A 27,552-nucleotide genomic window follows, 5' to 3' on the forward strand; every position below is an offset into this window, starting at 1 on the left:
GATCACTGGACGGAGGAGAGGGATGGAGAGTCCAGGGGTCGCAGGATCTACTCAGGGAACTTTCCCATCCCGCGATTCCCTGTTGATGGTGTGACACCCACGAGCCCCTGGACCGGGCCCAGGAAGCCCAGGAACATGGCCGCCCTGGGTCTGGAAGTTTCTCTCCCTTTCTCTTTGGGCCGTGCTGGGCTCCCACCCAGGACTTGGCTCCTACTCTACCACTGAGCCGCACCCCAGCCCCCCAAACTACTCTCCCCAGCGCCTGCCTGGCACCCTTGGGGGGCCCTCTGCCTTTCCCAGGCTCCTGGGTGGACGCTGGCCTCCCTGTGTCTGCTCCCCATCTGGACATCTGGAGAGGGGGACGGGAAGGCGCCGTCCGCTCAGCTACAAAGGGTGACAACTCAGACCTGAGCGCAGGGCGGCCCAGATGAGGGAGCCCGGGGCTATTTCTGTCCTGGCCGGTAACCAGCTTGGCCCCCCAGGCCCGCCCTGCCGCCTGGGGACAGAGCCAGGCGGCCAAGGAGGCTCCCCTGCCTGGCCTCCCCTGGCCTCTCACTGGAGCCCTCAGGGCCCGGGAGCGTCCGTCCGTGGCGGCAGAGAACTGAAAGCAGGTTGCAGGGAGCAGGTCCCCTGCACGTGTGTGCGTGTGTGTGCGTGTGTGTGCGCGTGTGTTCATAGCACTTTCCTGTTGGCTTCCAGCTGCCCCGCCAGTTCCGGGGAGGGCCCTGGCCAGCGCTGTCCCCACCGCCCCTCTTCATAAAGGGCCTGCCTCCCGACCGGCCACACAGCTGCCGGCCCAGGACACAGCGGCCCTGTCCCACGCCCTGCGCGCCGCCCCGCCCCAGCTGGACCATGGGGGGCCCCCTGCGCCTTCCAGGTAAGAGCTCTGGGCCCCGCGGGGAGGGGCGGGGACCTTGGCGGGCCCCCAGGCGGCTGCTGAGAAATGGGAGGCACCGCTGGCAGCTCCCCATCCAGGAAGGAAGCGTGCACCGCTGGGCACATGGGGACAGAGACCATGGGGAGCTGCCTGTGCCCTGCCCAGAGGTGTTCAGGCTGCACCCTAAGAGGGGACCCCAAGGCACCAGGGAGGAAAGGTGGCGGCAACAAGTGCCGGCGCCCGCGGGCACCTGTTGTCCTTACAAAGCAGGGCGGGGGGGCGGGGGTGGCCGGAGAGCTGGTGGCCTGGACCTCTCCAGCTCCTGGGTGTCCCCAGGATGGTGTCCCCTGCTGTCTCAGTGGCAGGGGCAGCCCCAGAGACCTCTCTGGGTCCAGGAGGAACTGGCTGGGGTTCGGCGCCCTCGGGGTTTGGGGGGCTATGGGCTTGGACTGGAGCCTGGTGTGGCTTCCCCCGAGGCCTCCCTTCCCGCCCCACCCAGGGTGGCTCTAACGGTTATCAGGGCAGCGGTTGCCCAGGCAACGGGGCAACAAAGAGTGAAGAAATGGCATTTGGGGTGCAGATGGGGCTGCCCTGACCACAGGGACTCTCCTGTTGTCAGCCGCTGGTGGCTGGTGGCAGCCCAGCGCCCCCTGGGCTCGGGAGCGCGCCCGGGCACACTGGGTGGGGGACAGCGGCCCGGCTGGCCCGGCTGCATTACAGAGCCCCGTCAGAGAGCTGCAGCTTCTCGGTCCCGTCAGGGGGAGGGACGGGCTGGGTCTGGAGGCTCTGGCCAGTTCACCAGGGACCTCGGTTTAGGGACCTCGGTCTGTGGGACGCCTGCGGGATGCTGGGGTTGGCTTCTCTGAGCCCCTGAGCCGAGCCACTCCAGGCCCCGGAACCTGGGTCCTCAGCAGCAGGCGGAGGGCGCCCCACCCCCACGCAGGGTCCCAGGCGGGACTCTTCTTGCTCCGGGCTCTGCCGGGCCCCGGAATGAGAACCAGATGGGCCGGGAGCAGCGACCAGCGGCTTCTCTCCCGGCTCCTGTTTGGTCACCGTCCAAGGCCCCAGATGGCCCAGCAGCTTCGGGACGGTGGTGGGGAGAGCCCGGCCCAGGAGGGGCAGGGAGTGAGGGAAGGAGCTGCCCCTCAAAGCCGCCCTTCCCTGGATGCTTCCCGATCTTGTTCTGGCCTCCAGCCTCGGTTTCCCCGAGAGTGGAATGGACTCGGACGCAGCCCCCGCCTCCGGGGAGGGCCTTGAGACAAAGGAGTGATGTGGGGTTTGGGGAGCGGGGGAAGGGAGGTCACTGTGTGGTCTGTCCTGAGAAGAGGAAGTGGGTCCCTGCCCAGGGGAACTAGCCCAGCCCTGGTGCCAAGGAGGGCCGAGAGGGACAGGGGGCATCCCGGGGCCGAGGGGCATCCCAGCGCGGAGGGCCTGGGGCTGGGCCAGGGCACTCCCGCCTCGGTGTACCCCACTCAGGGGGCTCTCTGCCCACCGCCAGCCTGAGGGGCCCCAGGGGTAGGCACAGACTGAGCGGTCAGCGCATCCTCTAGTGGGGGTCCCCTACAGCCCCCCAAGTGATGCTCATGGTGACCCACCCCAGATTGCCCCGGGAGCCCCTTCCAGGGTTGAACTGAGGCAACGGGTGAGTCATCTGTTCCCCAGGAAGTGACTCACACGGCCTCCTGGTCCCGGTCCCTCCACCAGGCACCCCCTTGGGGGATCCCTGGACTACTGGGGTCCTCACTGCTTCTCGGTGGCCCCAGCTGTCCCCTCAGCACCTGCTGCTGTGGAGACGCCTTCCGCCCTCCTGCTCCATCCACCCCCTGCCTGCCTGTCTGTCTGTCTGTCCCTGCCTGTGCCTTCCAGCCCGTCTCCTCCACCCCTCGCCTTCTGCAGGTTCTACCGTCTTCCCTGTCACTTCTGTCGCCTGCACTTTCTGTCCCCCACCTTCCTTCTCTTTCCACCTGTGGCTTCTTTCCCGTGTCACTGTCCTCTCTTCTGTCCTCTATCCCCTGGCCCCCCCTCTTTTTCTCTCTCTAATCTCTGTTCATCTGTCCTTTTTTGGGGGAGGTACCAGGGGCTGAACCCAGGGGTGCTCCACCCCTGAGCCACACCCCAGTCCTTTTCACTTTTCATTTTGAGACTAAGTTGCTGAGGCTGGCCGTGAGCTCGCCATCCTCCTGCCTCAGCCTCCCGAGTCCCTGGGATTCCAGGGTGCGCACCCAGCCCCCACCCGTCTCCTTTCTCCATCTCTTCACCTGCCGCCCATCTCCTCTCGCTCTCCCTGTCTCCTTGGCTGTCGCTCTCTGGAGAAGGGCAAGGAGGCCCCCGGTGGCTTGAGGACGGTTCCCCAGGACATGCCCCTGAGTGGCAGGAACAGAGGAGGGGGCCCCTCCAGCTGGAGCCCAGCTCGTGCCCACGGCATCTTTTCTGTGTGGGGGGTGGGAGGTGAAATGTCACCACAGGGTCCCAGGATGGGCCTTGGGGCTGATGACCATGGCATCAGATGGGACTCTCAGATGCTCCAGGTACAGCTGGAGCCAGCGGGTGGGTGTGGTGGGTGTGCACCTGTGTCCCCAAGGCTGGATCCTCTGAAAGTCAGGGTGGGGACCAGGGAGACCAGGCAGGGGACCTGAGAGGACAGCTGGCCCTGACCCTCCCTTCCCACCTAAAGGTCAGGGATGGTGGTAAACACCCTGACACACTGGGGTTTGTTCCCACGCGACCCTAGGACGTGGGTGTCATCTTGTCCCCACTCCACAGAAAGGGAAACTGAGGCAGGGCAGTGAGGCAGCCTGCCTGTGCTCCAGGGTCTGACCAGGGCCACCAGGCTCCAGTCCCCCACCCACAGGCCAGGAGAGCCACGGCTGGAGCCCAGAGCTTGCCAGGCTCAGCCCCTTCCCACCCCCAGACCCTCTGGGAGGCGCCACCTGGGCTCCCTCTGAGGAGTGGACCAGGTCTGACCCCAGGAGGGTCCTCAGCCCCTGCCCTCCAGTGCATCACCTCCGGCCTCCTCTTCCTGCTGGGCCTGCTGACCCACCCTCTCTGTGTCACAGGGCTGCTGTGTGTCCTGCTGAGTCTCTCCAGAGCCGGAGCCCAGGACTCTCGGGGTGAGTGTGGGGAGCAGCGTGTCCACAGCCAGAGCCTGGGAGGGCCCTGCACCCCAGCCCAGGGAGGAGAGGCCTGGGCAGGGAGGCTCAGGGCAGCTCCCCACCTCCTGGGACCTCCTCTGGGACCCCATTGCCCCCTCCCAGCCTCTGACCAGCCTGTGCCCCCACAGGCTGTAACCCCCGGTGCCCTCTCAACTCAGAATGTGTCAGTGCCACCGCCTGTCGCTGCAAGCCGGGGTTTGCCTCTTTGTCCACAGAGATCTTCACTGACCCCCTGGAGATCTGTGACGGTAAAGAGGATGGGGGAGGGGCAGGGCACATCAGAGACTGGGGGTGCCCAGTGCCAGTGGGGTCATGGGTAATGGTCAAGGCTGAGCCTTCGACCTCAAGGCCATCATCAAAGACAGAAAACAGAAAGGAAACAGCAAGATGGCAGAGAGACCAGGGAATGGCATGGCTTCCTGCACAGAGAGGACCTGGGCCCCAGGAGTTGGTCTCAGCCTGCTGTTAAGTCTGGGGAAGGTGACACTGAGCTTGTAGCCCACACACTACCTTGGCATTGTCCCCTGTGTCCAAACTGGGAGTGTCAGCCAGAGGACTGAGATGAACAGAGCAGATTATGTGGCCTTTAGGAAGGGCTTGCTCCAGCTCCAGCTCAGCCTCAGCAGTGCATCCCAGGATTCTGTCCAGAAGACACTAACTCAAGGTCAGACCCCATGCTGGGGGTTTAGGAAGGGAACAGGAGCCTCTTGCCTGAGAGAACACACACCTTTGGGAGGTGACCCTTGGTCCTATTATGTTGCAGACATCAATGAATGTGTGCCACCCATGAAAGTGTCCTGTGGAAAACTTGCTGACTGCCAGAATGTGGAGGGGAGCTACTACTGCACGTGCAGCCCGGGCTATGAGCTCCGTTCTGGGGGAACAAACTTCACTAATGCGAGTGAGAACACATGTCAAGGTAAGGCCCCCCCTCACCCCCACCCCACATGCAGTTCAGGGCACCAGAGCTGATCTGGGGACAGCGCCCAGTTATAGCCTCAGCACCCGGACTGTGAGATGGGGCAGCTGTGCGTGCACCCGTCACCAGCATAAGAGGTGGGGAGGGTCAGGGCACTCTGGGACCAGCTGCTTGGCCCATCCTGATAGCTCTGCTTGTGATGATGGCCAGGGTGCTTATCAGGAAACCCTGTGGACATGTGAGATGTGATGACATCATTGTGTTTAAAAAAAAGAAAAAAAAATCCAGGCACAATGGCCTGGGCCTGTGGTCTCAGCTACCTGGGAGGCTGAGGCAGGAGGATCACTAGAGCCTAGGAGTCCGAGGACAGCCTGGGAAACAGAGAGACCCCATCCCAGGTGGGGAAAAAGTGGGGGAGAGAGAAAAAAAGAATAACCCACAGGAAGGAGCCCCGATCTTCTAAAGCTACAAAGGTAGAGGCTGGGGTGCGACTCCCGGGCATAGCCCTTGCCTGGCATGAGCAGGGCCTGGGCTCCCTCCCCAGCACTGCAGAAAATCAAACCCAAACCAGAGGTAGCTTTGCTCTTGGTTCACTGTGTGACTTCAGACAAGTCACCTCACCTCTCTGTGCCTCGGTTTGCCCATCTGTAGAAGGGGAGTCGTGGACTGGGGCGTGGCTCAGTGGTAGCGCACTTGTCTAGCAGGTGCCAGTCCCTGGGTCAGTCCCCAGTACGGGGTGAGGCAGGGAGTCATAAGGAGGGGAAATGAGATCCAAAAGCACTGGGCAGGTCCTGGTTCCCAGAAAGTGCCACAGTAGTGATGGCTTTCGGACTTAATTTTTTTTTTTTTAAACTGGGCATGGAGGCCCATGCCTGAGATCCCAGCACACCAGGAGGCTGAGACAAGAGGATAGAGAGTTCAAGGCCAGCCTCAACAACTTAATGAGATCCTGTCTCAAAACAAAAAACAAAAAGGCTGGGGATGTGTCGCCTAGTGGCCAAGTGCCCTAGGGTTGAATCTCCAGTACAAAAAACAAAACAAACAACTGCATTCTGGTGCTAGGTCTCACGTTTCACGCAGCCTCCGCCTCTGAGCACTTCCCCAGCAGACTGTGTTCTGAGTACTGGGGTCGGTGCACCCTCTCCTGACCCGGCTCCTGGGGTGGTGGGCAATTTGGTCAGGCTGTGCCCTTCCCATAGGTTGGGCAGAGGAGGGGCTTCAGGCATTGGCAGGGGGGAGCAGGGGGAGCCAGTAGTGGGCGTGTGCAGCCTCCCAGAGAGGGGGTTACTGCAGAGTACCCCAGGACAGGGAGAGGAGGGAGCTAGCACCCGGATGTTGAGCTGAGGCTGAGCTGGGGGTCTAAGAGGACCCTGAGGAAGGGCAGCAGCCCCTTCCCTCTCTGCAGAATGACAAGAGTCCACAGCCCAGATCCCAGCCCTGACCCTCCTGCCCTGAGGGTAAACAGACAGCCAAGGATAACAGGCCCGAGAAGCTGGGCCTCAGAGCAGAAATGTGCGTACCAGGAATGCATGACACTCAGCCAGGGGACAGTCTGGGTGTGAACTGGGAAAAGGCTGGCCCCCTTTCCGCGTGGACACAGCCATGGTATGACCAACACAGTGTTTTCGGCCCCCTTGGTGGACACCCTGGTGCAGTGAGCAACCGGCACCTGGTGGTCATGGATTCCTCCCAGCATGCTGCGTCCCAAGTGGTCATCCATATTAAGAAGGTGGGCTGCTGAGGGTTAGAAACAAGCAGGGCTGCGGCAGGGGGCAAGGTGGCTGGGCAGAGAATAGGATGAACAGGGGTGAAGTGACATAGGGGATACCATGGGCCCCCAGGCAGGTGACAGAGAAAACAGTCTGCTCCTCTGGAGAAGCACCTGAGGTTCAGCTCCTCACTGAGCACTTGGGCTTGTGCTGCGCAGAGGATACGTCCACTAGCGTCCCACTCCTGTGATGGGCAGGGGACCTGGGACCCGCCCCTGGCTCCTTGGCCCACCTTAGGCTGTGCAAGACAGTCGGTCGCCCAACCTTGTCCAACGCCCAAGACTCAGAACCCTCCGCAGAGGGCCACTTCTGGACCTTCGGAACACCCCGCTGCCCATCTGGCATCTGTTTTGCATGAACCGCAAGGGGGAGGGGTCAAGATGGCCCCAGCTGGCCCTGGAGCCCGCGGGGAGCCCGTTCCAGCGCCACTCTGTCCTCTTTCCACTGCTAGCGGCTGCCAGGACGAGCCCTGCCCCTTCCGGGGACCACAGGGGCTCAGCCACACCTGGAACACACTCGGGCCCCCAAGCCACGGTGGAGCCAGGGACCCAGTCGGGAAATTCAGGAGGAAGGAGACTCGAGGGTAGGCCCCAGTCCCCAGCCAGCACTTGGGCCTGGAGAAGACACCTCTTTGCTCCACGCTTTTCTCGGCCACGCCCTCATTAGCCACGCCCACCAACCCCACCCTCATCGGCCACGCCCTCCACGGCCACACCCCTAACCACGCCCACAGGCACTCGCTCATCAGCCACGCCCTCGTTCATTTCTCTGCTCCATCCTGACTCACCACTAACTGGTCCACCTGAAGGCACTGGAGGAGGGAGTCAGGAAAGGGTCAGCAGGGTGACATGGAGCAGGGTGGAGGAAGACGCTCGGTCTGGAACACACAGAGAGGGTGACATGGAACCACTCACTGCCCAGCCCTACCCCTCTCCGGAGGAGGTCAGCCCAGATGCTAAGGGCCTGACCACTGGGGACAGAGACGATGCTGGGTCCCACGCAGCAAGCCACAGGTCTGTGTCTCAGTGGAGGTGAAGAAGAGATGACAGAAATGCCTGCCACCCCTCCCGGTCCCCATGCCTCCACTCTCTACTGCTGTCCACCCATGGCTGGCCTCCACAGGACAAGGATGCTTCACAGGGTCAGGAAGACACCTGCACGGTCCCAGGGCTGCCTGGCTGGATGTCAACCCTGGGCTCTCTGGCATGGTCCTCACTCCTGTCCCTGCCATTAAGTCTTGTCCCAGTGGGCCTGGCTGAGGGGCGGATCTCAGTTCCTCTCCTTGGAGCTGGGCTCTCAGAGCTAGTGGGATGAGAGAACCTGTCCTGCTAGGTCACTGGGACCCAGGGACAACTCAGCCATCGTGCAGTCACACTGCCAGAATCAGGCCAAAGGCCACCCTGGAAGCCAAGACCGGCCCCACTAGGGAGCTCAGTGCTTCCCCTGCACTCGGGTCCCAGGAGGACCCATCTGGCCTCTGCTCCAAATCCTCAAGCCAGGACACATGTGGCCATGACACCCTGGCCCAGCTGGGAGCTTCCCAGGGAGGCAGAGGGCACTGGGAGGACAACAGAGGGTCTGGAGACCATGCTCCCCCTGGAGAGCCTCCTTGTGGTTTAGGAAAGGAACCTGGGGACACAGCGGGTCCACCCCATGCCTCCATGCCAGGAACCTGGCCGACTCCCAGCCTGGGCTGACAGAGCCAAACCCTCTGATCACAACACTCGCATCCAACCCAACAAGCCACCTGAAGCTGCCGGCTGCCCACATCCTGCCCCACTTCTTCCTCTTGCAGACGTGGACGAATGTAAGCAGAACCCCAGAATCTGCAAGGGCCGCAGCACCTGCATCAACACTCAGGGCAGCTACAGATGCCAGTGTCTGCCTGGCTTTGAGCCCAACCCAGAGGACCCGAAGCTGTGCACAGGTAGAGGCCCCAGGAGGACCCCTGAGGGTGGACAGGAGCCACGGGTGCAGCAGAGGCAGGTCCTGGGCCCAAGGAGGGAGAAGACCTGAGGTTCCCAAGGTCCAGGGGCTCAGGCTCCACCTGAGGAATCACCTCCAGGAATTCTCGCCACGGGGCAGGGTGGCCGCAGGGCCTTTGAGCTCTGGGTCCGTGTGGAGCCCCAGACCTCAGCCCCATCCCCATCATTCATGTGAGAGTAGAAGAGTCGCTTTCAGTTCTGACGAGGAGCCCCCACCGTGGCCAGGAAGAGGAAGACCAGAGTCCTTGGTCAGGAGGTTCCACCCTCTGGCTCAGTTTCCCTCCTGGATCCACCTCCTGTAACTGGAGACCAGGGTCCCTGCTGTGCCCTTCATGCAGGGAGGCCACCTGAGGTGCTCTGAAGGTGAAGCTGAAGGTCACCAGTGAGGCACATGCAGAGGTCCTTGGTTTGGGGCTGCGACAAGATGGAGAAGTGGGTGCAGTGAGCGGGGCATGGGAGCCGGTCAGGGGTAGGGACTGACCCCCTGCTTTGTCCTAGATGTGAATGAATGCGCCTCTGGACAAAACCCGTGCCACAAATCCACTCACTGCCTCAACCAAGTGGGCAGCTACCGGTGCCGCTGCCGACCAGGCTGGAAGCCGGTCCCCGGATCCCCCCATGGCCCCAACAACACCGTGTGCGAAGGTGCGGGCTCAGAGGCCACACTCAGAGGCCCACAGTCCAGCCCGGATCGCAGCCCTCACGGGCAAACCAACCACGTCCAGTGCTGTGGCACCTGCGGCATCTGTGCCAGCTAATGCTCCAGGGGCTGGACACAGACAGAGGGGTCTAGGGGAGGAGCTGGGGTCTGACAGGATACTCCCGGGGCCCCGGGCTGCAGCTAGTGACTAACTGGTTACGAGTTTCCGCAGCCTCACAATCTGCACCTGCACAGGGCAGATCTGGGGGGCACCAGGCCTCGCACACCCCTTGATCTGGCACCCACCTCACAAGGGTTTGGATCTCCAGGTGGCCGCTCAGCGGCCCAGGCAGGGCACTAATGGCGGGAAGAAGCAGGTGGAGCTCGGATGGCAGAGAGCACTGGTCCTGGCTGAGGCGGGAATGACCCCTCTGTCTGTGTCCCCAGATGTGGATGAGTGCAGCTCCGGGCAGCATCAGTGCCACCAGTCCACCATCTGCACCAACACCCTGGGGTCCTACCAGTGCCACTGCCGCCCAGGCTGGGAGCTGATTCCTGGGAGCGTCAATGGCCGGAACAGCACCATCTGCAAAGGTACCCAGCCTGCCCTGACCCCAGAACCTCCCCCACCCCACACACGTGCACACCCACGTGCACATGCTCATACACACCCACACACGCACACGTGCACTCCTCCTAATGAACCACTGTCCTGTCCCTGCAGTCATGCCCTTCTTCACCTGGCCTCTGCCCCCTGGAGTCCACAGCCAGGTGAGCGCCCCAGCCAGGACAGGGAGGTGGGGATCCCTGGGGCAGCACCCTGTCCACCCCTTGGCCCTGAGCTTCCCACCCACCCGTGACCCCTCATCTCACCTCCCCAGAGTCTCTCCCACTTCTTTGACAAAGTCAACAATCTGCACAAGGATTTCAAGCCAGTCGCAGCCACCAACACCATCCAGGTAAGGGCAGGATCCAGGGGGACCCTAGGATGGTGTGGGAAAGGTGGGGGAGGCTTCCATGTGGATAGAGACAGCCCTTGACCCGGGCAGGGGCCTGGACACTCATGTGCCCACACATTCACCCATCTCCCGCACACAGACCTGTAGATGCACCCTGGTGTAAGCATGCGCACACACTAGGGTGCTAATGCAACAGATGGGAGCAGTCAATACCCTTGCTTTGGGCCACAACAATGCAAACCTCCTCACTGCCACTTCTTGCTGTGTGACCTCAGGCAGTTGACTTCCCTTCTCCGGGCCCATTTCCTCATCTGTAACACAAGCATGAAAATGGTGTGGATTCAGTGAACCCTACTGGTAGAAATAAAGCTTAGAGAACAGTGTCATACACGAGAAACATAATAGAAATATAATGTAAAAAAAAAAAAGGGAAGAAAGAGAAAGGGGAAAGAAATGTGAGTCACTTTAAAACATTTTAGTGATTACATTTTCAAAAAGTAAAAATAAGCTGAGTGCAGTGGTGCACACCTGGAATCCCAGCAGTTCGGGAGGCTGAGGCAGGAGGATCACAAGTTCAAAGGCAGCCTCAGCACTGAAGCCCTAAGCAACTCAGTGAGACCTTGTCTCTAAATAAAATATAAAAAAGGCTGGGGAGGTGGCTTGGTGGCTGAGTGCCCTGAGTTCAGTACCTGGTTGCCAGGTTTCAGTTCTCAAGACTAAAAGGCTTAGGGGGTCACTCCAGTTAAACTGGGCTGACTGAGCTGCACGAAATAACCACACAAGAGACACAAATACCTTTTTGTTTGGGGTCGATGTGACGGCTCCTCTGACTTTAAGGGTCTGCAGAAAGAGAGAGAGAGAGCACGCGCTGACCTCTTTTATTGAGGAGAAGCTATTCAAATGAGGCAAGGGGTCAGGTCTCAGGGGGCTGAGTATCTTCATGGTGTCCACTGTCAGCAGGTTGACTGACACCTGGGTAGGCCACACCCAAGGGCACAGTAAGAGAAGGGGACACACACAAGGCACTTCCATGGAAGATTCTATCCTAAACAGGGCAAGGGGTTATATTACAAAGGAACAGGTGAGCATAGCTTCATCATGGGGCTGTAGCAAGACACACCCATGCACGAGACAGGGACCCTCGGACTCAAGAAGGGTGGGGAAAGCTCTGCCACATTTCTGCGACTGAGCGCCTCAGCACCCAGCCGGGGAGTGTGACTCAGTCATGTGTAAGGTTGGTCTCCCACACCTGGTGGTAATAATAATAATAATGCCAAAGCAAGGCTCGGCAACTTAGCAAGATCCTGTCTCAAAAGAAAAATAAAATAGGGCTGGGTTCAATCTGAGCACCACATAAAAATAAAATAAAGATCCATCAAAATATATTTAAAATAGAATAAGGCGGGCTGGGCTGCAGCTCAGTGCTTGTCCAGTCCCGGAGCTCCTTTAACTCAGCAGAGGATGCCGGCCATCTCAGCAGGGACCATGAGAGCAAGTGGAGCCCGTTTACCTTCAGTTTTTCCAAGGGAACCCGGTGTGCGCCCCTTGGAGCAGGTCGGCCGCCCCGTGCGCACAGCACCTGTGGTTGGCGGCCACCGCTGTGTGCAGCGCCCTGGGAACGGTGGCCGACAGCCCGACCTGAGTGCCGCTGGGAGATTTCCACGCGGCGGCGCAGACTGATCCCTTGTTTTCTGTCCACTGTGTCCTCTCGACTCTCCCAGGCCTGTCCCCCGCCATCCACCTGGCCGTTTTCCACGTGTCGCTGGTCCTAGGGGAGGTCAGGTCCCTCAGGCCAGGTGGCTTCCGGGGGTCCAATAACCCGGCGTCTCTGTCACCTGCAGAACCTCATTGGGGCCATGGACGAGCTGCTGAAAGCCCCTGGGGACGTGGAGGACATTGCCCTGCCTGTCCGGCACCAGGTGGCCACGCAGTTGCTCCTGGGCCTGGAGCAATCTCTGAGGACCCTGGCGGAGTCTCTGCCTGAAGGCCCCTTCACCTACCGGTCCCCTTCAGACACAGGTGAGGCTTCCTCCGCCCTCTCCAGCCTCCGCCCGCCCGGCAGGACTCCAGGTCCCCAGTCACTGCCCCTCTCTCCTCAGAGCTGTCCCTGATGAACCAGAAGCCAGGGAATGGAAATGTCACTTTGGGCCAGAGCCACGCACGGATCCACCTAGACTGGGCCACCGCAACTGGAGCCGGGAACTCCAGCACAGGTGGGGTCCCCAGAGGAGCCGTGGGGGGGGGTGCAGGGGGAGGCGGGGGGGGGGGGAGGTGGCACGAGGGTGGGGGGAGGCTGGGCAGGTCTAGAACGTGGGCGGCTCCGGGCCTCGGGGGTGGCCAGGTCTGGACTGGGGTGTCCTGGGCGGAAGGAGAGGCATGGAGCACGTCTGTCCCCAGGCACCACTGTGGTGGGCATCCTGTCCAGCCCCAACATGGGGAAGCTGCTGGTCAACGCCTCCCTGGTTCTGGAGCCGGAGAAGGAAGAGGAGCTGCAGAAGGCCCACGAAGGCCCTCTCCGGGGCGCGCGCATCCAGATCCTCTCGCCCGTCAACTCCGTCTTTCTGACCAACAACGACACTGAGAAGCTCGCCTCCCCTGTGACCTTCGCCTTCTCCCACGAGGTGAGTCCACAGGCGGGAGGAGGGGAGGGTCCTGCCGCTCACGCCACAGCCAAATCAAGTGCCCCGCAGTGCCTTCGTTTCCCCACCTCCAGCCACCTGCTTCCTTCCCACATGTACCTCAGGACCTTTGCTCTTGCTGAGGCCCTGCCCGGGACACTTCCTCTATGGAACCCAGTCCTTTAACTGTTTCTAGTCTTTGCTCAAATGTCACCTTCTCATTGGTCCTCCCTGACCTCCTTATTTAAAATCAAAACGCATGGGCTGGGGGCATGGCTTCATGGTGGAGTGCTTGCCTGGCACGTGCAAGGCCTGGGCTTCATCCCAGCATGGGAGGGGGGACTTAGTAGGCCTACGATTTATTCATTATTTTTTAAAATTATGACATAATTTTTAAGCTGCAAAATAATATCCTATTTATTGATTTATTTTGAATTTGTATCTATACTTGGGCACAGTCTTTATTTTATTTTTTTTGTTTTTATTTTGTGGTGTTGAGCGTTGAATATAGTTCTCACATACTTGAGCCAAGTGCTTTGCCACTCAGCCACAATCCCAGCCCAACATCCTATTTATTTTTAAAATTTTTTTATTAGTTCTTTTTAGTTGTAGATGACACTAGAGTGTATTTTGACATATTATAAATACATGGAGTATAACTTCCCATTCTCCTGGTTGTTCAAGATGTGGAGTTTCACTGGTGACGTATTCATGTATGAACACAGGAAAGTTACGTCCCATTCATTCTGTCTTTTCTATTCCCATTCCCCCTCCCTTCCCCTCATTCCTCTTTGTCTAATCCAATGAACTTCTATTCTTGCCCCGCCCCATCCTTATTGTGTGTTAGCATCCACATATCAGAGAGAATATTCAGACTTTTTTTGGGGGGATTGGCTTATTTCACTTAGCATGATAGTCTCCAGTTTCACCCATTTACCAGCAAATGTCACAGTCATTCTTCTTTATGGCTGAGTAATATTTCATTGTGTATACATACCACATTTTCTTTATCCATTCATCTGTTGAAGGACACCTAGGTTGACTCCATAGCTTAGCTATCGTGAATTGAGCTGCTGTAAACATTGATGTGGCTGTGTCACTGCAGTATGCTGATTTTAAGTTCTTTGGGTATAAACCAAGGAGTGGGATAACTGGGTCAAATGGTGGTTCCAAGTTTTCTGAGGAATCTCCATACTGCTTTCCAGAGTGGTTGCACTAATTTGCAGTCCCACCAGCAGTGTGTGAGTGGGCCTTTTTCCCCACATCCTTGCCAGCATTTATTGTTACTTATGTTCTTGATGACTGCCATTCTGACTGGAGTGAGGTGGAATCTCAGTGTTGTTTTAGTTTCCATTTCTCTAATTTCTAGAGATGTTGAACATTTTTTTAATATTTGTTGACCGTTGTATTTCTTCTGTTCAGTTCCTGTGTATTGACTGGGTTCTTTGTTTTTTGGGTGTTGAGTTCTTTGTCTATCCTGGAGGTTAATGCTCTGAGGTGCAGGTGGTAAAGATTTTCTCCCATTCTGTAGGGTTTGTCTTCTCATTCTGGATAGTTTCCTTTGCTGTGAAGAAGCTTTCTAGTTGGATACATCCCGCTTATTGATTCTGGATTTTACTTCTTGTGCTTGAGGATTCTTGTTGAGGAAGTTGGTTTCTAGGCCGGCATGATGGAGAGTTGGGCCGGCTTTTCCTTCTGGTAGGTGCAGGGTCTCTGGCCTCATGCCTTGACTCACTTTGAGTTGAGTTTGGGGCAGGGTGAGAGACAGGGGTCTGATTTTGCTTTGTTACCTATGGGTTTCCAGTTTTCCCAGCACCACTTGTGGCAGAGGCTGTCTCTTCTCCAATGTACGTGTTTGGTACTTTGTCTGGTACGAGGTGACTGTGTTCTTGTGGGATCGTCTCTGTGTCTTGATTCGGTACCCTGGTCTTCATGTCTGCTTCGGTGCCAGCACCGCGCCTTCTTGTTACCGTAGCTCTGCCCTGAAGGTTAAGGCCTGCACTGGGCCCCCGCTTCCCTCTTCTCACTGAGCACTGCTCTGGCTGTTCTGAGGCCTATGATGTGTTGATCGTCTCCTTCACCATCACGTCATTTATTGTTACTTGTGTTCTTGATGACTGCCATTCTGACTGGAGTGAGGTGAAATCTCAGTGTAGTTTTAATTTTCATTTCTCTAATTTCTAGACATGTTGATTTTTTTTTTTTTTAATATTTGTTGACCGATTGTATTTCTTCTGTGAAGTGCAGGGACTTGCGTCTGCCTTTTTCATTGTTATGTGCCCAAGCCTGGGGCACACAATAGGTGCTTAGTAAATACTTGTCCAATGAAAAGCAGACTACTTGGCTTAAGCCCCGGACCCAAGTGAGCACCAGGCCAACCGCTCTGCTCACCCCCTCTGCCCACAGGGGGAGATACCCGGGAAACGTAAAGAGGTCATCTGTGCCTTCTGGAAGATGGACAGTAACAAGAGTGGACACTGGGACACCACCGGCTGCTGGAAGCTGGGCAGCAGGGATAACAGCACCACCTGCCAATGCAACCACTTGAGTAGCTTTGCCATCCTCATGGCCCACTATGACATACAGGTAAGGGGCAGAGGACAGCCTCAAAAGGCCACAGGTGCTGGCACAGTGGGGCACGTCTGTCATCCCAGGGACTTGGGAATCTGAGGCAAAAGGATCACAAGCTTGAGGCCAGCCTCAGCAACTAACCAAAGACCTAAACAACTTAGTAAGACCCTGTCTCAAAATTTTTAAAAAGGGTGGGGGGCGGGGCTGGGGCTCAGTGGTTAAGTGGCTCTGGGTTCAATACCCAGCACCAAACAAAAACAGGGCTGAAGTAGCTGAATGGTAGAGCACCCCAGGTTCAATTTCCGGTGCTGCCAAAAAAAAGAAAAGGGCCCACAGGTGTCAAGGTCAGTTTAGGCAAGACAGTCAGCTGGCTCTCCATGGTACATTCCATCTGGTTGTTCAAATATGTCCCTGTCCCTGTGGTTGCATAGTCAAGTGGCCCTATGCCACACCCTCTGTCACCCTTTCTGGGACTTCATGACCCAGCAGCTGTGCTGCTTGGCACAGCCCTACTGCAGCCAGTGCCCCTCTGCCTGTCGAACTGGCACCAGTTGTGAAATGTTGCTAAAAACTCCCCACGTAGCCATTCGGGAGGCTGGGGCAGGAGGGTTGCAAGTTCCAGGCCAGCCTCAGCAACTAACCAAGGCCGTGAGCAACTTAGCAAGACCCTGTCCCAAAAAATAAAAAGGGCTGGGGGTGTGGCTCAGTAGTAGAGCCCCTCTGGGTTCCCAAAAAACAAAACAAAAACCTCCCCACGTAGTATACTCCAGAGTAGCACAGTTTTCTAAATGTGGCCTAAGGGAGGATCCATAGGTAGCTGGGCCAATCAAAGTCACCCAAAATTAGCCAGAGGCCCAGCAAGTACTACCCCGTGGATGGAGTGTGGCCCTCGGGTCCTGACGGGACTCCGCCCACCCATCCCGCTCCTAGGACTGGAAGCTGGAGCTGATCACCAAGGTGGGACTGTCGCTGTCGCTCGTCTGCCTTCTGCTGTGCATCCTCACCTTCCTGCTGGTGCGGCCCATCCAGAGCTCTCGCACCACCGTGCACCTGCACCTCTGCGTCTGCCTGTTCCTGGGCTCCGCCGTCTTCCTGGCGGGCATCGAAAAGGAAACCCCAGACGGCGAGGTGAGGCCCTGCGGTGGGGTTGGGAGACCCAGAAGCGGTGAGCCCCGCCCTCCCCTGGGACCCCCAGGCCAGGCGGCTCCGCCTGCCGCCGCGGTCTTGGCGAAGGGCGCCGGCCTTGGAGGCACGTGCCACCCCCAGGCCCACCCGCCAGGACGCTGTCAGAGGCGACCCGGAAGCGCCTGGCCACGCCCCCTGGGCCGGGGGAGGGGCTCGGGCGACGCGGCCCCGCCCCGCGCTGACGTCGCCCGGCCCCTCCTCTGCTCCCGCAGGCGGGGCCGCGCTGCCGCCTGGTGGCCGGGCTGCTGCACTACTGCTTCCTGGCCGCCTTCTGTTGGATGAGCCTGGAGGGCCTGGTGCTGTACTTCCTCGTGGTGCGCGTGTTCCAGGGCCAGGGCCTGAGCACACGCTGGCTCTGCCTGATCGGCTACGGCGTGCCCCTGCTCATCGTGGCCATCTCGGCGGCCACCGCCAGCGAGGGCTACGTCGGCGAGACCTAGTGAGTATACTGGATGGGGCAAGGGCGGGGGCTGGGTTTCCAGGTGACAGCACCCCAGTTCCGTGCCCCTCTGGGGTCTGATGGGTCCCCTTCTCTCTCCCAGCTGCTGGTTGAGCAAAAAGCATGGCTTTTTCTGGAGCTTCGTAGGACCCCTGGCCTTAATCATTTTGGTAAGTGCCCCCTTTCTACAGAAAGCCTGAGTGACAGGGTCCCCACCTTCACCCCTCTCATCCACAATCTGTATCCCCCACCCAGTGCAATGCTGTGATCTTTGTGATTACCGTCTGGAGGCTCACTCAGAAGTTTTCTGAAATCAACCCAGACCTGAAGAAATTACGGAAGGCAAGGTGAGATGGCTGGAATCAGCGAAGGGGCTGGGACCTGAGGGGCCTGGAGGTGCAGGTTGTGGGTGGAGATAAGGGGCTGGGGTGAAGGGAGTGCAGGATAGAGGTCAGTGTCTGTCCCTCTCTCCCCTGCAGGGTGCTGACAGTCACAGCCATTGCCCAGCTCTTTGTGTTGGGCTGTACCTGGGTCTTTGGCTTGTTCCTCTTTGAACCCTACAGCTCGGTTCTGACCTACATCTTCACCATCCTCAACTGCCTGCAGGGACTTTTCCTCTATGTCCTGCTCTGCCTTCTCAACAAGAAGGTGGGCTGCCAGGGGAGGCTGTGGGAGGAGCTATGCCTCAGTCCTGGGGTGGCCTCTCCCCTGACCTGGCACCTTGGGCTTGCAGGTGAGGGAAGAGTACCGCAAGTGGGCCTGCATGGTTGCTGGGAGCAAGTACTCCGAGTTTGCCTCTTCCACAACTGGCACCAGCCACAATCAGACTCGGGTAAGGGACTGTGCCTGAGGCAGGGTACGTGGGAGGGCACCTGGTCAGGGGTCAAGTCCTCACAGGCTCCTCTCTCCCCAGGAGCTCAGGCCATCGGAGTCTGGTATGTAAAGGCAAGGATCACCGCCAAGCCAGTGACTCCTGCACGTGCTGAAGGCTATCCTCCTGCTGCTGTCCTCCCACCTTGGGCCCCATTGCAGTAAAGCGGGCCACAGCTCATCTCACACTCAACCCCAGAACGGGGTGAGCTGCCAGCGGTCCTGCTTCTGACCATCTCTGTGCCCCACGAAAGCTGTGGGGACAGAAACTGGCCCAGGGTTGCAACCCACTGCTCTAGCACATACTGCCAGTTCTGAGGACAGACTGCAGACCCCGGTGCCCTTTACCCTCAGCTCTTTGCCACAGAACAGAAGGGGCCAGGATGCTGGGTTCAGCTTGCCTATTAAGCCAAGACTGAAGTCAGAGGCAGAGAAGCTGGCTGCCGCTGACGCTCACGGTACAGAGGCCTGGCTGCCCACCTGCAGGGGCAGAGGGGTCTCCCTGTTGTGAAGGTTGGATGTTGTGTAATGTCTTTTTATCTGTGTAAATCTCTCAGTGTTGACACTTAAAAAAATTAAATATCATGATACAGAAGGTGGCGCTGCTCATTGGCCAGGCCGTGTCCATGAAATGCTGACAGACGACAAAGAAACAGATGGGGTGGGAGTCAGGCTTCCATAATAAAAATTTATTCTTACACAAATCTACAGCTTTTGAACAGTAAAAAGAGACACCCATCTGTTGCCTAGAAAGAGGACATGAAGCAGCACGTGGGAAGCAGGGCGGCTGGGTCTTCAAGGCGCGTGGTTACCGGCTCTGCTCGACTGCAAAGACAACAGGGGAGGCAGTGAGGGAGAGGTCCTCTGCCCAGGACCTGCATCCCCAAATGCTGGCCCTGCCCCAGCCACTTACTGTATGTGGAGATATCGATTTCTTCCGGAAGCTCAGCCACATTCACTTCAAACCGGTCCTGGACATCATTGAGAATTTTGGCATCATTTTCATCAGACACAAAAGTGATGGCCAGGCCTTTGGTGCCAAAGCGACCTGCGCGGGCCACCTGCAGGAAGGCAGGAACAGGGTCAGGCCATAGACACGCACTCAGGGTTTGATGATGAGCAGAGCCAGGTGCCCACCCACTGTCATCCCGGGAGGAGAACCTCTTACCCGGTGGAGGTAGGTGTCCGAGTCCTCGGGCATGTCATAGTTGAAGACGATGTTGACGCGCTCAATATCCATCCCTCGGCCAAAGAGATTGGTGGCCACCAAGATCCGCCGCTGGAAGTCCTTGAACTGCTGGTAGCGTGACAGACTGGGTGCAGGAGAAATAAGTGGAGGCTGTCAGACACGGGCTCCTGGGCGCTGCTCCCTCTGGCCACGGCAGGTGGCGTGCACTCACCGCTCCTCCTGGGCCATGCCCCGGTGAATGGCGATGGCTGGGAAGTTCTGCTCCACAAGGAGCTGGGCCAGGGCCATGCAGCGCTGCACGGATTTGACGAAGATCACCACCTGTGGGAGAGGCAGCGGTTAGGCCTGGCCGGGTACCCGCTCCTGAGGCCCAAAGCCCAGGACAGGCTACGGGGGCATCACCTGGTTAAACTCCAGCACATCCAGGAGGTCAAACAGCTTTCGGTTCTTCTCGCTGTCCTTGAGCTTGACATAGTACTGCTGCAGCCCATGTAGCGTGAGCTTGGTCTCGTCGTCCACAAACACCTCCATGGGCTGTGTGGGAAGGGAAGCAGGAAGGGGCGAGCGGGGCTCACTTCTGGGCGTCTCGCCTGCCCAGAACCTTCCAGGGAGTGGCTCCTTTGCAGCGATGCTTCCCAGAGGGCCTGCTGTACCCAACCTCAGAAACAATTCTCTACCAAAAGCTGGATGTGAGCTCTGGTCTGGCTCAGGCGTGGACCACACTCGACTCTCAGTGTGACAAAACAGGGGAAAGAAGGAGCCTCAGCCGGCCTCCCAGCATCCTTCCAGCCGTGAGGGCAATGTGGGTGTCGTGGAGCGGCCCCAGGCCCCTGGGGAGGGCTGAAGCTGCTGCGCTGAGGTCTCAGCCACCACGGGCAGGCCGGGGCGTCACCCTACTCACATCCTGCATGAACTTCCTGCAGACTGGCCGGATCTCCTTGCTCAGGGTGGCACTGAACATCATGCACTGCTTCTCATGAGGCGTTAGGCGGAAGATCTCCTGCACATCCCGCCGCATGTCTGGGTGGGGAAGGCAAGAACCAGGGGGGCATGAGTATCTGCCAGACCACCAGCCCAGCCCAGTTAGTCCCAGCCCCTCCCACCTGTGTCAGGGAGCCACTGGCACCATGACGAGGACAGAGGGAGTCAAGGGAGTGGCAGGAGGGAGAGTCCCAGGTGCCTGAGGGGCTGGACTCAGGGGAGAGTGAGCGCAGGCGCGGGAGGAACTGCAGTCGACTTACACGCTGCCAGAGCGGAGCAGCTGTGCCAATGCGCCTCGGGCCGCGCTTCGGGGAGGGGAGCCTGAGGCAGAGATAGCCGCTGGGGTGAGAGCCGTAGCTGCTCCCAGGACACAAGCCCTTCTCCCACGGGTCCTGCCACAGCTGACTGAGGGCAGATGGCACCCAGGACTAACCCAACAGGTGGCAGAAGCCGCTCTGCTCCTCCAGGTGCATGTAGGCATGCTCATGTGCCCAGGAAGGGCTAGCAGCTCGTTCGGGCACAGTGGTCCCGTTGAGCTTGGCTTAGAAGCAGCACGTCCCACTCTGCCAGCACAGAACTTCCCTTAGAGCCATTTACCAGAGGCCTGTGTTCTGGCCATATCCATGTGACCCACTATGGGACTCTTAGAAACTGCCACAACCCACTTAGAAACCGACTCTGGAGTCTGGGGGCCTGCAAGGGTGGGAGGTGTGGCGGGCGGGCCCCAGGTAGCCCCACAGGCTTGGTAGGGACACTCACCCAGCTGCTCCAGCATCTTGTCACACTCGTCCAACACAAAGTGCTTCACGTTTTTTAAGTTGAGGCTCCTGTTCCGCACGAGGGCCAGGATCCTGCCTGGTGTCCCCACCACTACGTGGGGACAATTCTTCTTCAACACTTCTTCATCTTTCTTGATGGAGAGGCCCCCAAAGAACACAGACACCTACAGGCATGAAGAGAAAGTTGCTTCCACATATCTGGGGCTGTCCATACTCACACGCCATCCTTGGTCTGGAGAGCTCAGGCCCCAGCAGTGCCAAGAGTGCCTAACACTCCAGCCTTGGTGCCTCAGAACCCAGTGCCAGTGAACGGCAGCCCCAGGCTGGGATGGGCACAGGCCCCTAGAGGCCATGCATAATTCATCAGGCTTTTAAAGGAGCATAAACCACCGCAAACCTCAAAGGCAGCTGCTGTAGCCAAGCTTGGTAAATGCTGGCTGGCCTAGTGCTGGGGCCAGCGAGGCTACAGAGACCATGGGGCACCCTGCTTGCTTGCCTGAGGCTCACCTTGACACTGGGCATGTATTTGGAGAAGCGCTCATACTCCTTGCTGATTTGGAAGGCCAACTCCCTCGTATGGCACATGACCAGGACTGTCACCTGGGAAATGAATATGTAAGAAATCCTTGAGGAAGGCAGCCTAAATCCTCCCTCTCCAGAGCTCATACCCACCACACCTAACTGGTCCCCACCTGACAGGGCACCAGCCACACCTCAGTGTCCTATGCCTCAGGCCACTTGAAGGCCCAGTCCAAATGCCTTGCATCCCTCCACCTTCTCACAGCCCTTCATTGCCGCAAAACTCATAGCTACTGAGGCCTAATCTTTTGACGATAGGACCCGTAACAAAGCCAGACGGAGAAGGGACTGGGTAAAGGTAGAACCTGCCCACCCAGGGTGACAGAGGCTCCAAGTTAACAGCATCCTGCCTCTGCTCGAGCTGCACCTGCCTTCCTGCTCATGTCAAACACTGGTCACACCAGTCTTCCACCAAGATTCCATCCTTCAGGACTTGCCCCAAGACAAGGGTACAGGTCCCAACACACCACACAAGGATATGAAACCTGGCATGACTCGTTTGTTCTGTTTTTGCTGCTGAGGATGGAACCCAGGGCCTCAACACATGGCGGCCAAATGTGCTGCAATTGAGCTACACCCAGCACCCCTGTATTATTCTTAAGATCAAAACACCAGAATTCACCAAGTTATTACCCAGATAATGGAATTCAATGTTAATGACATGAGGTCGCCAGGCCTATCATCAGCAGGAACAACCAGACAGGGCAATTCTACCTCCCAAAGCATAAGCTACGAGGGAAGCACCCACTGAAGCAGCAGCAATGTCTCTGAGCGGTTTATGAATTGCAGGTACCTTCCAGTTCTGCCTTATTGGCTTTTTAAATTTTAACTACTTAATTTCAAAAAGCCCACAAAAAGAATGTGGGAGCATAATTTTACCAAGGGGAGCTGGGGCTCTGCTGCCCCAGGCAGTCTGCACCTGGAATGGAAGCAGCACTCACCTGTCCGTTAACAGGCTCGATCTGCTGCAGAGTAGCCAGCACGAAGACAGCCGTCTTGCCCATCCCAGACTTGGCCTGGCACAGGACGTCCATGCCCAGGATGGCCTGGGGGATACACTCATGCTGGACTGAGGAAGGAGGAGCATGTGAGTGACCAGAAAACAGGGCATTCCTTCTCTACAGATTCTCTACACCTTCCTGGGAAGGTGACTAAGGGGACCCCAGATGGGGCAACCACAGGTCAATCCTGGGCCAGACCACAGACATCTGCCTGTCTGGGGTATTCCCCCAGTTAGAGCAGACTGCCATGCTGCAGAACCTCCCAGGACAACTGCACAGCTGACCCACAGGGAAAGCAAACCCTCCCTCATCCAGGACACACTAGAGGTTACGCTGCTCTGAGCAGGCAAAGCTGGTTTTGGGGAGATGAGCTGGGGCAGCGGGTGAACATCATCAGGGAGGCCTACCCTCGGATGGGTGTTCAAAACCACAGTCCACTATGGCCCTCAGGAGTTCTGGCTTCAGCAAAAAGTCTCGGAAGCCAGAGCTATGGATGGAGACGTAGGACCCCTTGACGTCTTTCTTAGGTGGAGCTGGAGTACTCTCTGGAGGAGCCTGGGGCTCTTCGTCTTCTTCGTAATCCAAGAGCTCGTTCTCCACATCCTGCTCTGCCATGGTACTGAGAACAGAAGAGAGAGGAAGGGCCAAGGGAAGTGACAAAGTATAGCAGGACAATCTACCCAGCAAGGGAGACCATGGCCTGGCAGCCATAAGCTGTTGACACACACCCAAAAGAGGCCTTCATGGGAGGGCAAGCCCCATGAGGTGGCACAGAAAGTTAATGGAGCACTGGGCATGGTGGTGCAGGCCTGTAATCCTAAGACTCAGGAGGCTGAGACAGGAGGATTGCAAGTTCAAGGCCAGCCTCAGCAACTTGGAGAAGCCCTAAGTATCTTGTTTAAATTATTTTTTTTTAGTTGTCAACTTTATTTTTATGTGGTGCTGAGGATCGAGCCCAGTGCCTCACAATGCTAGGTGAGTGCTCTACTCTGAGGGGCAACCCCCGCCCCACCTCAAGCATCTTAACAAGAACCTGTCTCAAAAAATAAAAAGCAAGCCACCGACAGAGCTGTAACTTCACCCTCAGATCCCTTTCTGCCTCAACACCGCCACCAGCTCCACCTGTGCAATACCACCCAGCTTCAGCCCATGGTTCCCACTCCTACCACCCTCCTCCAAGCTACCAGGTCTCTCCTCATGTCCTCACATGCCCATCAACATCCTCCAGCTCCAAGGGCTCCCATAGCACCCAGTGAAATCCCAATTCTGCTCCACAGTCCTCACGACCCTCCGGGTCCAGCCCCTGCCTACCATATTGCACACCACCCTTGCTCTGTTCATCTGCGCAGACTCACAGAGCCCCCATGCCAAGCCTTAAAGCCCTGCTGCCCCCGGGGGAACATTCTGCACAAAAACATCATTCTCAACATTCAAGTCTCAGTTCTTGAGACTCGTTCAAGACCTGCTTGGATCAATGAGCCCAAAGGAATCCCCCTTCCCCCCTCGCTCCTCAAGGACCCCAGACACCTGCAGGTGTAGCTGCCCAGAGGCTGGAGAAAACCGAGGATGTGCGGTGGGGTTGTGGCTCACAGGTAGAGCGCTAGCCTGGCATGTGTAAGGCACTGGGTTTGAGCCTCAGCACTACATAAAATAAAGATGTTGTGTCCACCTATAATTAAAAAATAAATATTTAAAAAAAGAAAACTGAGGATGTGAGGAAGCGAGAAGCGCCTGCCCAGCTCTGGTATCTTCTGCTACCTGTGGCCCACCCAGGGGAATAACTATTTTCATGAAAAGGCCTCCCACTAGGTGCTGGCCAAGCAAAGAGCTGAGATGGTAAATGGAATTAATACAAAGTTCACTCATCTCCTTGCTATGTCTAGCAATAGACACTAAGTGCCAGGGACCCAACTGTGAATATGCTTTTGTTCCCCCCTCCCCCACCCCCCATGGCAGCCTTCAGCTGAAGGTGAGACAGTGCTTCTTCCTGGGCCAACACACTAAGGGTGCTAGGTGGACTTTATCCAGCCCTATGGTTTTAACCATTTCTATGCTGATGGCCCTGTGTCTCTAGTCAAAACCCCTTCCCTAAACAGACCCAGTCACCAGGTGTCACTTTCACATCCTTGGGTGACACTAAAAGTTGAACTCAAAATGCCCAGAGGAAAATTCCCCATTTTCCCCTGAAGACTTGCATCCCCATCTACAAAACAATTCCATTCTCTGAAGGAATCTTCTCTTCTCTCTCTCCCTCAACTTCCTTCTCTGATCAGCCAAGGAATCCCTCCACCACATCCATCCAGGGCCCCACCCGTGCTAGGCAGGTGCTACTTCTCACTCATGCTACTACACTGACCCCAAGCTGCCATGTCGTTTTTAAAAGTAGAAAAGCTTTACAGAGATATTCATGTGTTATAGAACTCAAAGTACACAATTCAGTGGATTTTAGCACAAAGACATGTGTCACCATTACCAATCAAGTTTAGAATGCTTCATCAGCTCAAAAAAGCCTCTGTACCATCAGAGGCTTCAGCCACCAACCCCAAGCCCAGAAAATCACTAATCTCTTGTCTCTACAGTTGCCTGTTTTGGACGCTTCTCATTAAAAGGCTCATACAACATATGGCCTTGTGTCTGGCTTTCTTCACTAAGCATCATGTTCTCGAAGTTCATCCACTTTATAGCATGGATCAGTGCTTCACTCCTTTTTATAGCCATATAATATTCCCTTGTGTGGGCACATTAACACATCTTTGTTATCTGGGTGCCATCACTTCTTGGCTGGACTATGCCAACGGCCTCCTCAGTGGCTCCCTGTTCCCATCCCCTTCTACCCAAAACGGTCAAAGGGAGTCTGTTAAAGCTAAGTTGGGCCTGACATGTCACTATGCTGCTCAGAACCTGTCACAGGCTTCCACTGTGCTCAGATAACACTCAAGTCAGCACCACAGCCCCCTCTCCATGCTGACTCTCTACTTACTCACCTCACCAGCCTTGCTGCATCTCAAACACACCTCAGCACTTGCTATCTCTGGCGCCTGGAACAGTAAAGAACTCCCCTGCCCGATACTTCTTTTGGACCCCCATTGCTCCAAAAGGGCAGTTCCTTACAGCCCCAACCTAAAAGCGGACTGGCATAGAGCAGATAAGCACTCAAAAGCAATGGCTGAATGAATGGAACAAGAATCAGGTCTTAAGGCAGAGTGTGCAAGTCTCTGAATCTGGAAGCAATCTGATACCAACCCTAAGAATTCTTACTGGCAAAGACAGGAGGGGTCCATTTTCCAAGCACCAGAGAAAAGACCAACAGCAAAGAAAGAACAGGAGCCAAAAAAGATCAGTCCAAAAAGCACCAGATCTTTTGGGGTATGAAGAACAACTGGCTGGCTGAAGTACAGGCAGCAAAGCTGGAAGAGCTGGTCAGGCCCAGGGCACTTATGCTTAATTTACTAAGCAATAGGGAATCGCTGATTAGGTTTCAGAGTTGAGTGAGTCAATCAGCATTTACCCAAGAGGAATTTACTCCACAGACGCAGAGGAGGCTGACACCAAGAGCCAGGAAAACCAGTCACCAAATGGAAGGGAATTAAAGCGGGAGGGGGGCTGGCTAAGTAAGGAAGGAGAGGAGAGGAGACCGCGGGACACCAAACAGGTCAGAGACAGGCATCACCTGGGCAACCCACAGATGGAAAAGAACCAGAGTTACCTCCTCTGACTTCCAAATCTGGGTGGCCAAGAGACGGCGTGTTTAAAATACACAGACCAAGCCAAGTTGTTTTGTGTTGATGTGGAGACATATTCGCAGCACAGAAGGGGCGAGGGATGTAGCTCAGTGGTGGAGCGTTTTCCAAGCCAGTGCGAGGTCTTGGGTTCCAACTCCAGAGAGAGGAAGGGGGGGAAAAGGCAACTCCCAGAAGTGGCTGGCCAGAGTCCTATGCTCGAAACAAATCGGGTCATAAGGCAGGATTTGGTGTGGTCTAACAGCCCAGAAAGGCCGCCGCGACAGCTGAGGTCCCAGAAGCAGCAGGGCTTGGAAGCTGACACCGGGGTAAATGACAACCCAGACATGCCACGCGCACCCATCTGCCCTCCATTGTCCTCAGATAGGCTTTTCACCCCGGCGTTGATTCCCTACTGGGAACTTCTAATGTCAAAAGAAGATGATTTCTGCTCTAAGTGTCTGGAACTCGAGTCCCGCCGATGCAGGGGGCAAGAACAAGGTGCAGTGGGGGAGGGGGACGCCCTTCGGACCTGGAGAAACCCGTCTGGTAGCTCTGGCTTCTCCCACCGCGGCCTCAAACTCCGGTGTAGCCCCCTCAGTCTCTCCCACAAAAGGCCCCAAGCCGCCCCGGGGTCTATTCTCTCCCCCAACTCGGGCCCAGCCCGCAGACAGACCGCCATGACACCCCCTCCCGGAAGCCGGCCCGCGCCCTGCGCGCCAACGGCCGGCCCGGTCCTGTCCTGGCGCATGCGCCCCGGCGCCCAACGGCCACCACCGCGCGCTCCGGGAGCCCCAACTGCCCCGCCCCCCCTCCTGCTCCCCTTCAACCCGCGGTATCTGCTCTCGCCCGTTTATCCACAGGTCCGACGTCCCCGCACCGCGGCCCCGCGCCCCCGGCGCCGCCGCCTACCTGGGTCTCCGTTCGCCTCCGCGTGCTAAGAGGAGAGCCGCCTGACTCCGGTTACCCGGCACGCGCCGCGACACGAGCTGCGGCGCTTCCTGCCTCCTCAGTAAGACTGTGGTTCTGCTCACAGGACACCTTGCTTTTCAGTCAAGAGAAGCGGAAGTGGTGATTGGATAATAAGGAAGGTGTCAGGAGGCTATTGGTGGAGAGGAGAACAGAGGGCGTGCCTCAAGCCTCCGCTTCATTGGTCAATCTGAAAGTAGGCGCGCCAAAATGAGATCTACACCGGGCGGCGCCCCGTCATGTGATCTGGGTTCACTCCTCCATGGGTGCCGCCATGTTTAGTGCTGGCAACTGAAGGGCAGATAATTAGCCTTTGACTTGTGCCCCACCCTTTAGAATCGTGGCCTCGGT

The 27,552-nt window shown here is 57.4% G+C and overlaps 2 protein-coding genes across 9 annotated transcripts; one reads left to right on the forward strand and one right to left on the reverse strand.

Annotated features, from left to right (window-relative positions):
• The first annotated feature begins 580 nt into the window (after positions 1-580).
• On the forward strand, positions 581-18,579 carry Adgre5 (adhesion G protein-coupled receptor E5). Of its 5 annotated transcripts, XM_078037370.1 has the most exons (21): positions 588-877; positions 3,934-3,987; positions 4,158-4,277; positions 4,793-4,948; positions 7,169-7,300; positions 8,513-8,644; positions 9,201-9,347; positions 9,790-9,936; positions 10,067-10,113; positions 10,224-10,301; positions 12,143-12,320; positions 12,401-12,514; positions 12,699-12,922; positions 15,326-15,505; positions 16,421-16,618; positions 16,888-17,114; positions 17,218-17,284; positions 17,370-17,461; positions 17,594-17,762; positions 17,848-17,946; positions 18,028-18,579. In XM_078037370.1, exons 1-21 carry the CDS (start codon positions 853-855, stop codon positions 18,055-18,057), a joined length of 2,616 nt encoding a protein of 871 aa, XP_077893496.1. In that variant the 5' UTR covers positions 588-852; the 3' UTR covers positions 18,058-18,579. The 5 variants fall into 5 exon arrangements, with proteins under 5 accessions (XP_077893501.1, XP_077893504.1, XP_077893503.1 ...); XM_078037375.1 differs by lacking the exon at positions 9,201-9,347 and having other exon boundaries at positions 581-877; XM_078037371.1 differs by lacking the exon at positions 7,169-7,300 and having other exon boundaries at positions 592-877.
• Positions 18,580-18,658: 79 nt separating this feature from the next.
• Ddx39a (DExD-box helicase 39A) lies at positions 18,659-27,304 on the reverse strand. Of its 4 annotated transcripts, XM_078037471.1 has the most exons (12): positions 27,145-27,268; positions 26,220-26,445; positions 22,921-23,132; positions 22,454-22,581; positions 21,441-21,533; positions 20,914-21,097; positions 20,075-20,193; positions 19,576-19,707; positions 19,385-19,494; positions 19,153-19,297; positions 18,898-19,045; positions 18,659-18,809 (listed from the first exon to the last, which is right to left on the reverse strand). In XM_078037471.1, exons 3-12 carry the CDS (start codon positions 23,126-23,128, stop codon positions 18,793-18,795), a joined length of 1,284 nt encoding a protein of 427 aa, XP_077893597.1. In that variant the 5' UTR covers positions 23,129-23,132; positions 26,220-26,445; positions 27,145-27,268; the 3' UTR covers positions 18,659-18,792. The 4 variants fall into 4 exon arrangements, with proteins under 4 accessions (XP_077893597.1, XP_005336304.1, XP_013218796.1 ...); XM_005336247.5 differs by lacking the exon at positions 26,220-26,445 and having other exon boundaries at positions 27,145-27,304; XM_013363342.4 differs by lacking the exons at positions 26,220-26,445; positions 27,145-27,268 and adding an exon at positions 25,498-26,202.
• Positions 27,305-27,552: the final 248 nt, after the last annotated feature.

The sequence above is a fragment of the Ictidomys tridecemlineatus genome, chromosome 2, assembly GCF_052094955.1.
Source record: "Ictidomys tridecemlineatus isolate mIctTri1 chromosome 2, mIctTri1.hap1, whole genome shotgun sequence".
Classification (NCBI taxonomy): domain Eukaryota; kingdom Metazoa; phylum Chordata; class Mammalia; order Rodentia; family Sciuridae; genus Ictidomys; species Ictidomys tridecemlineatus.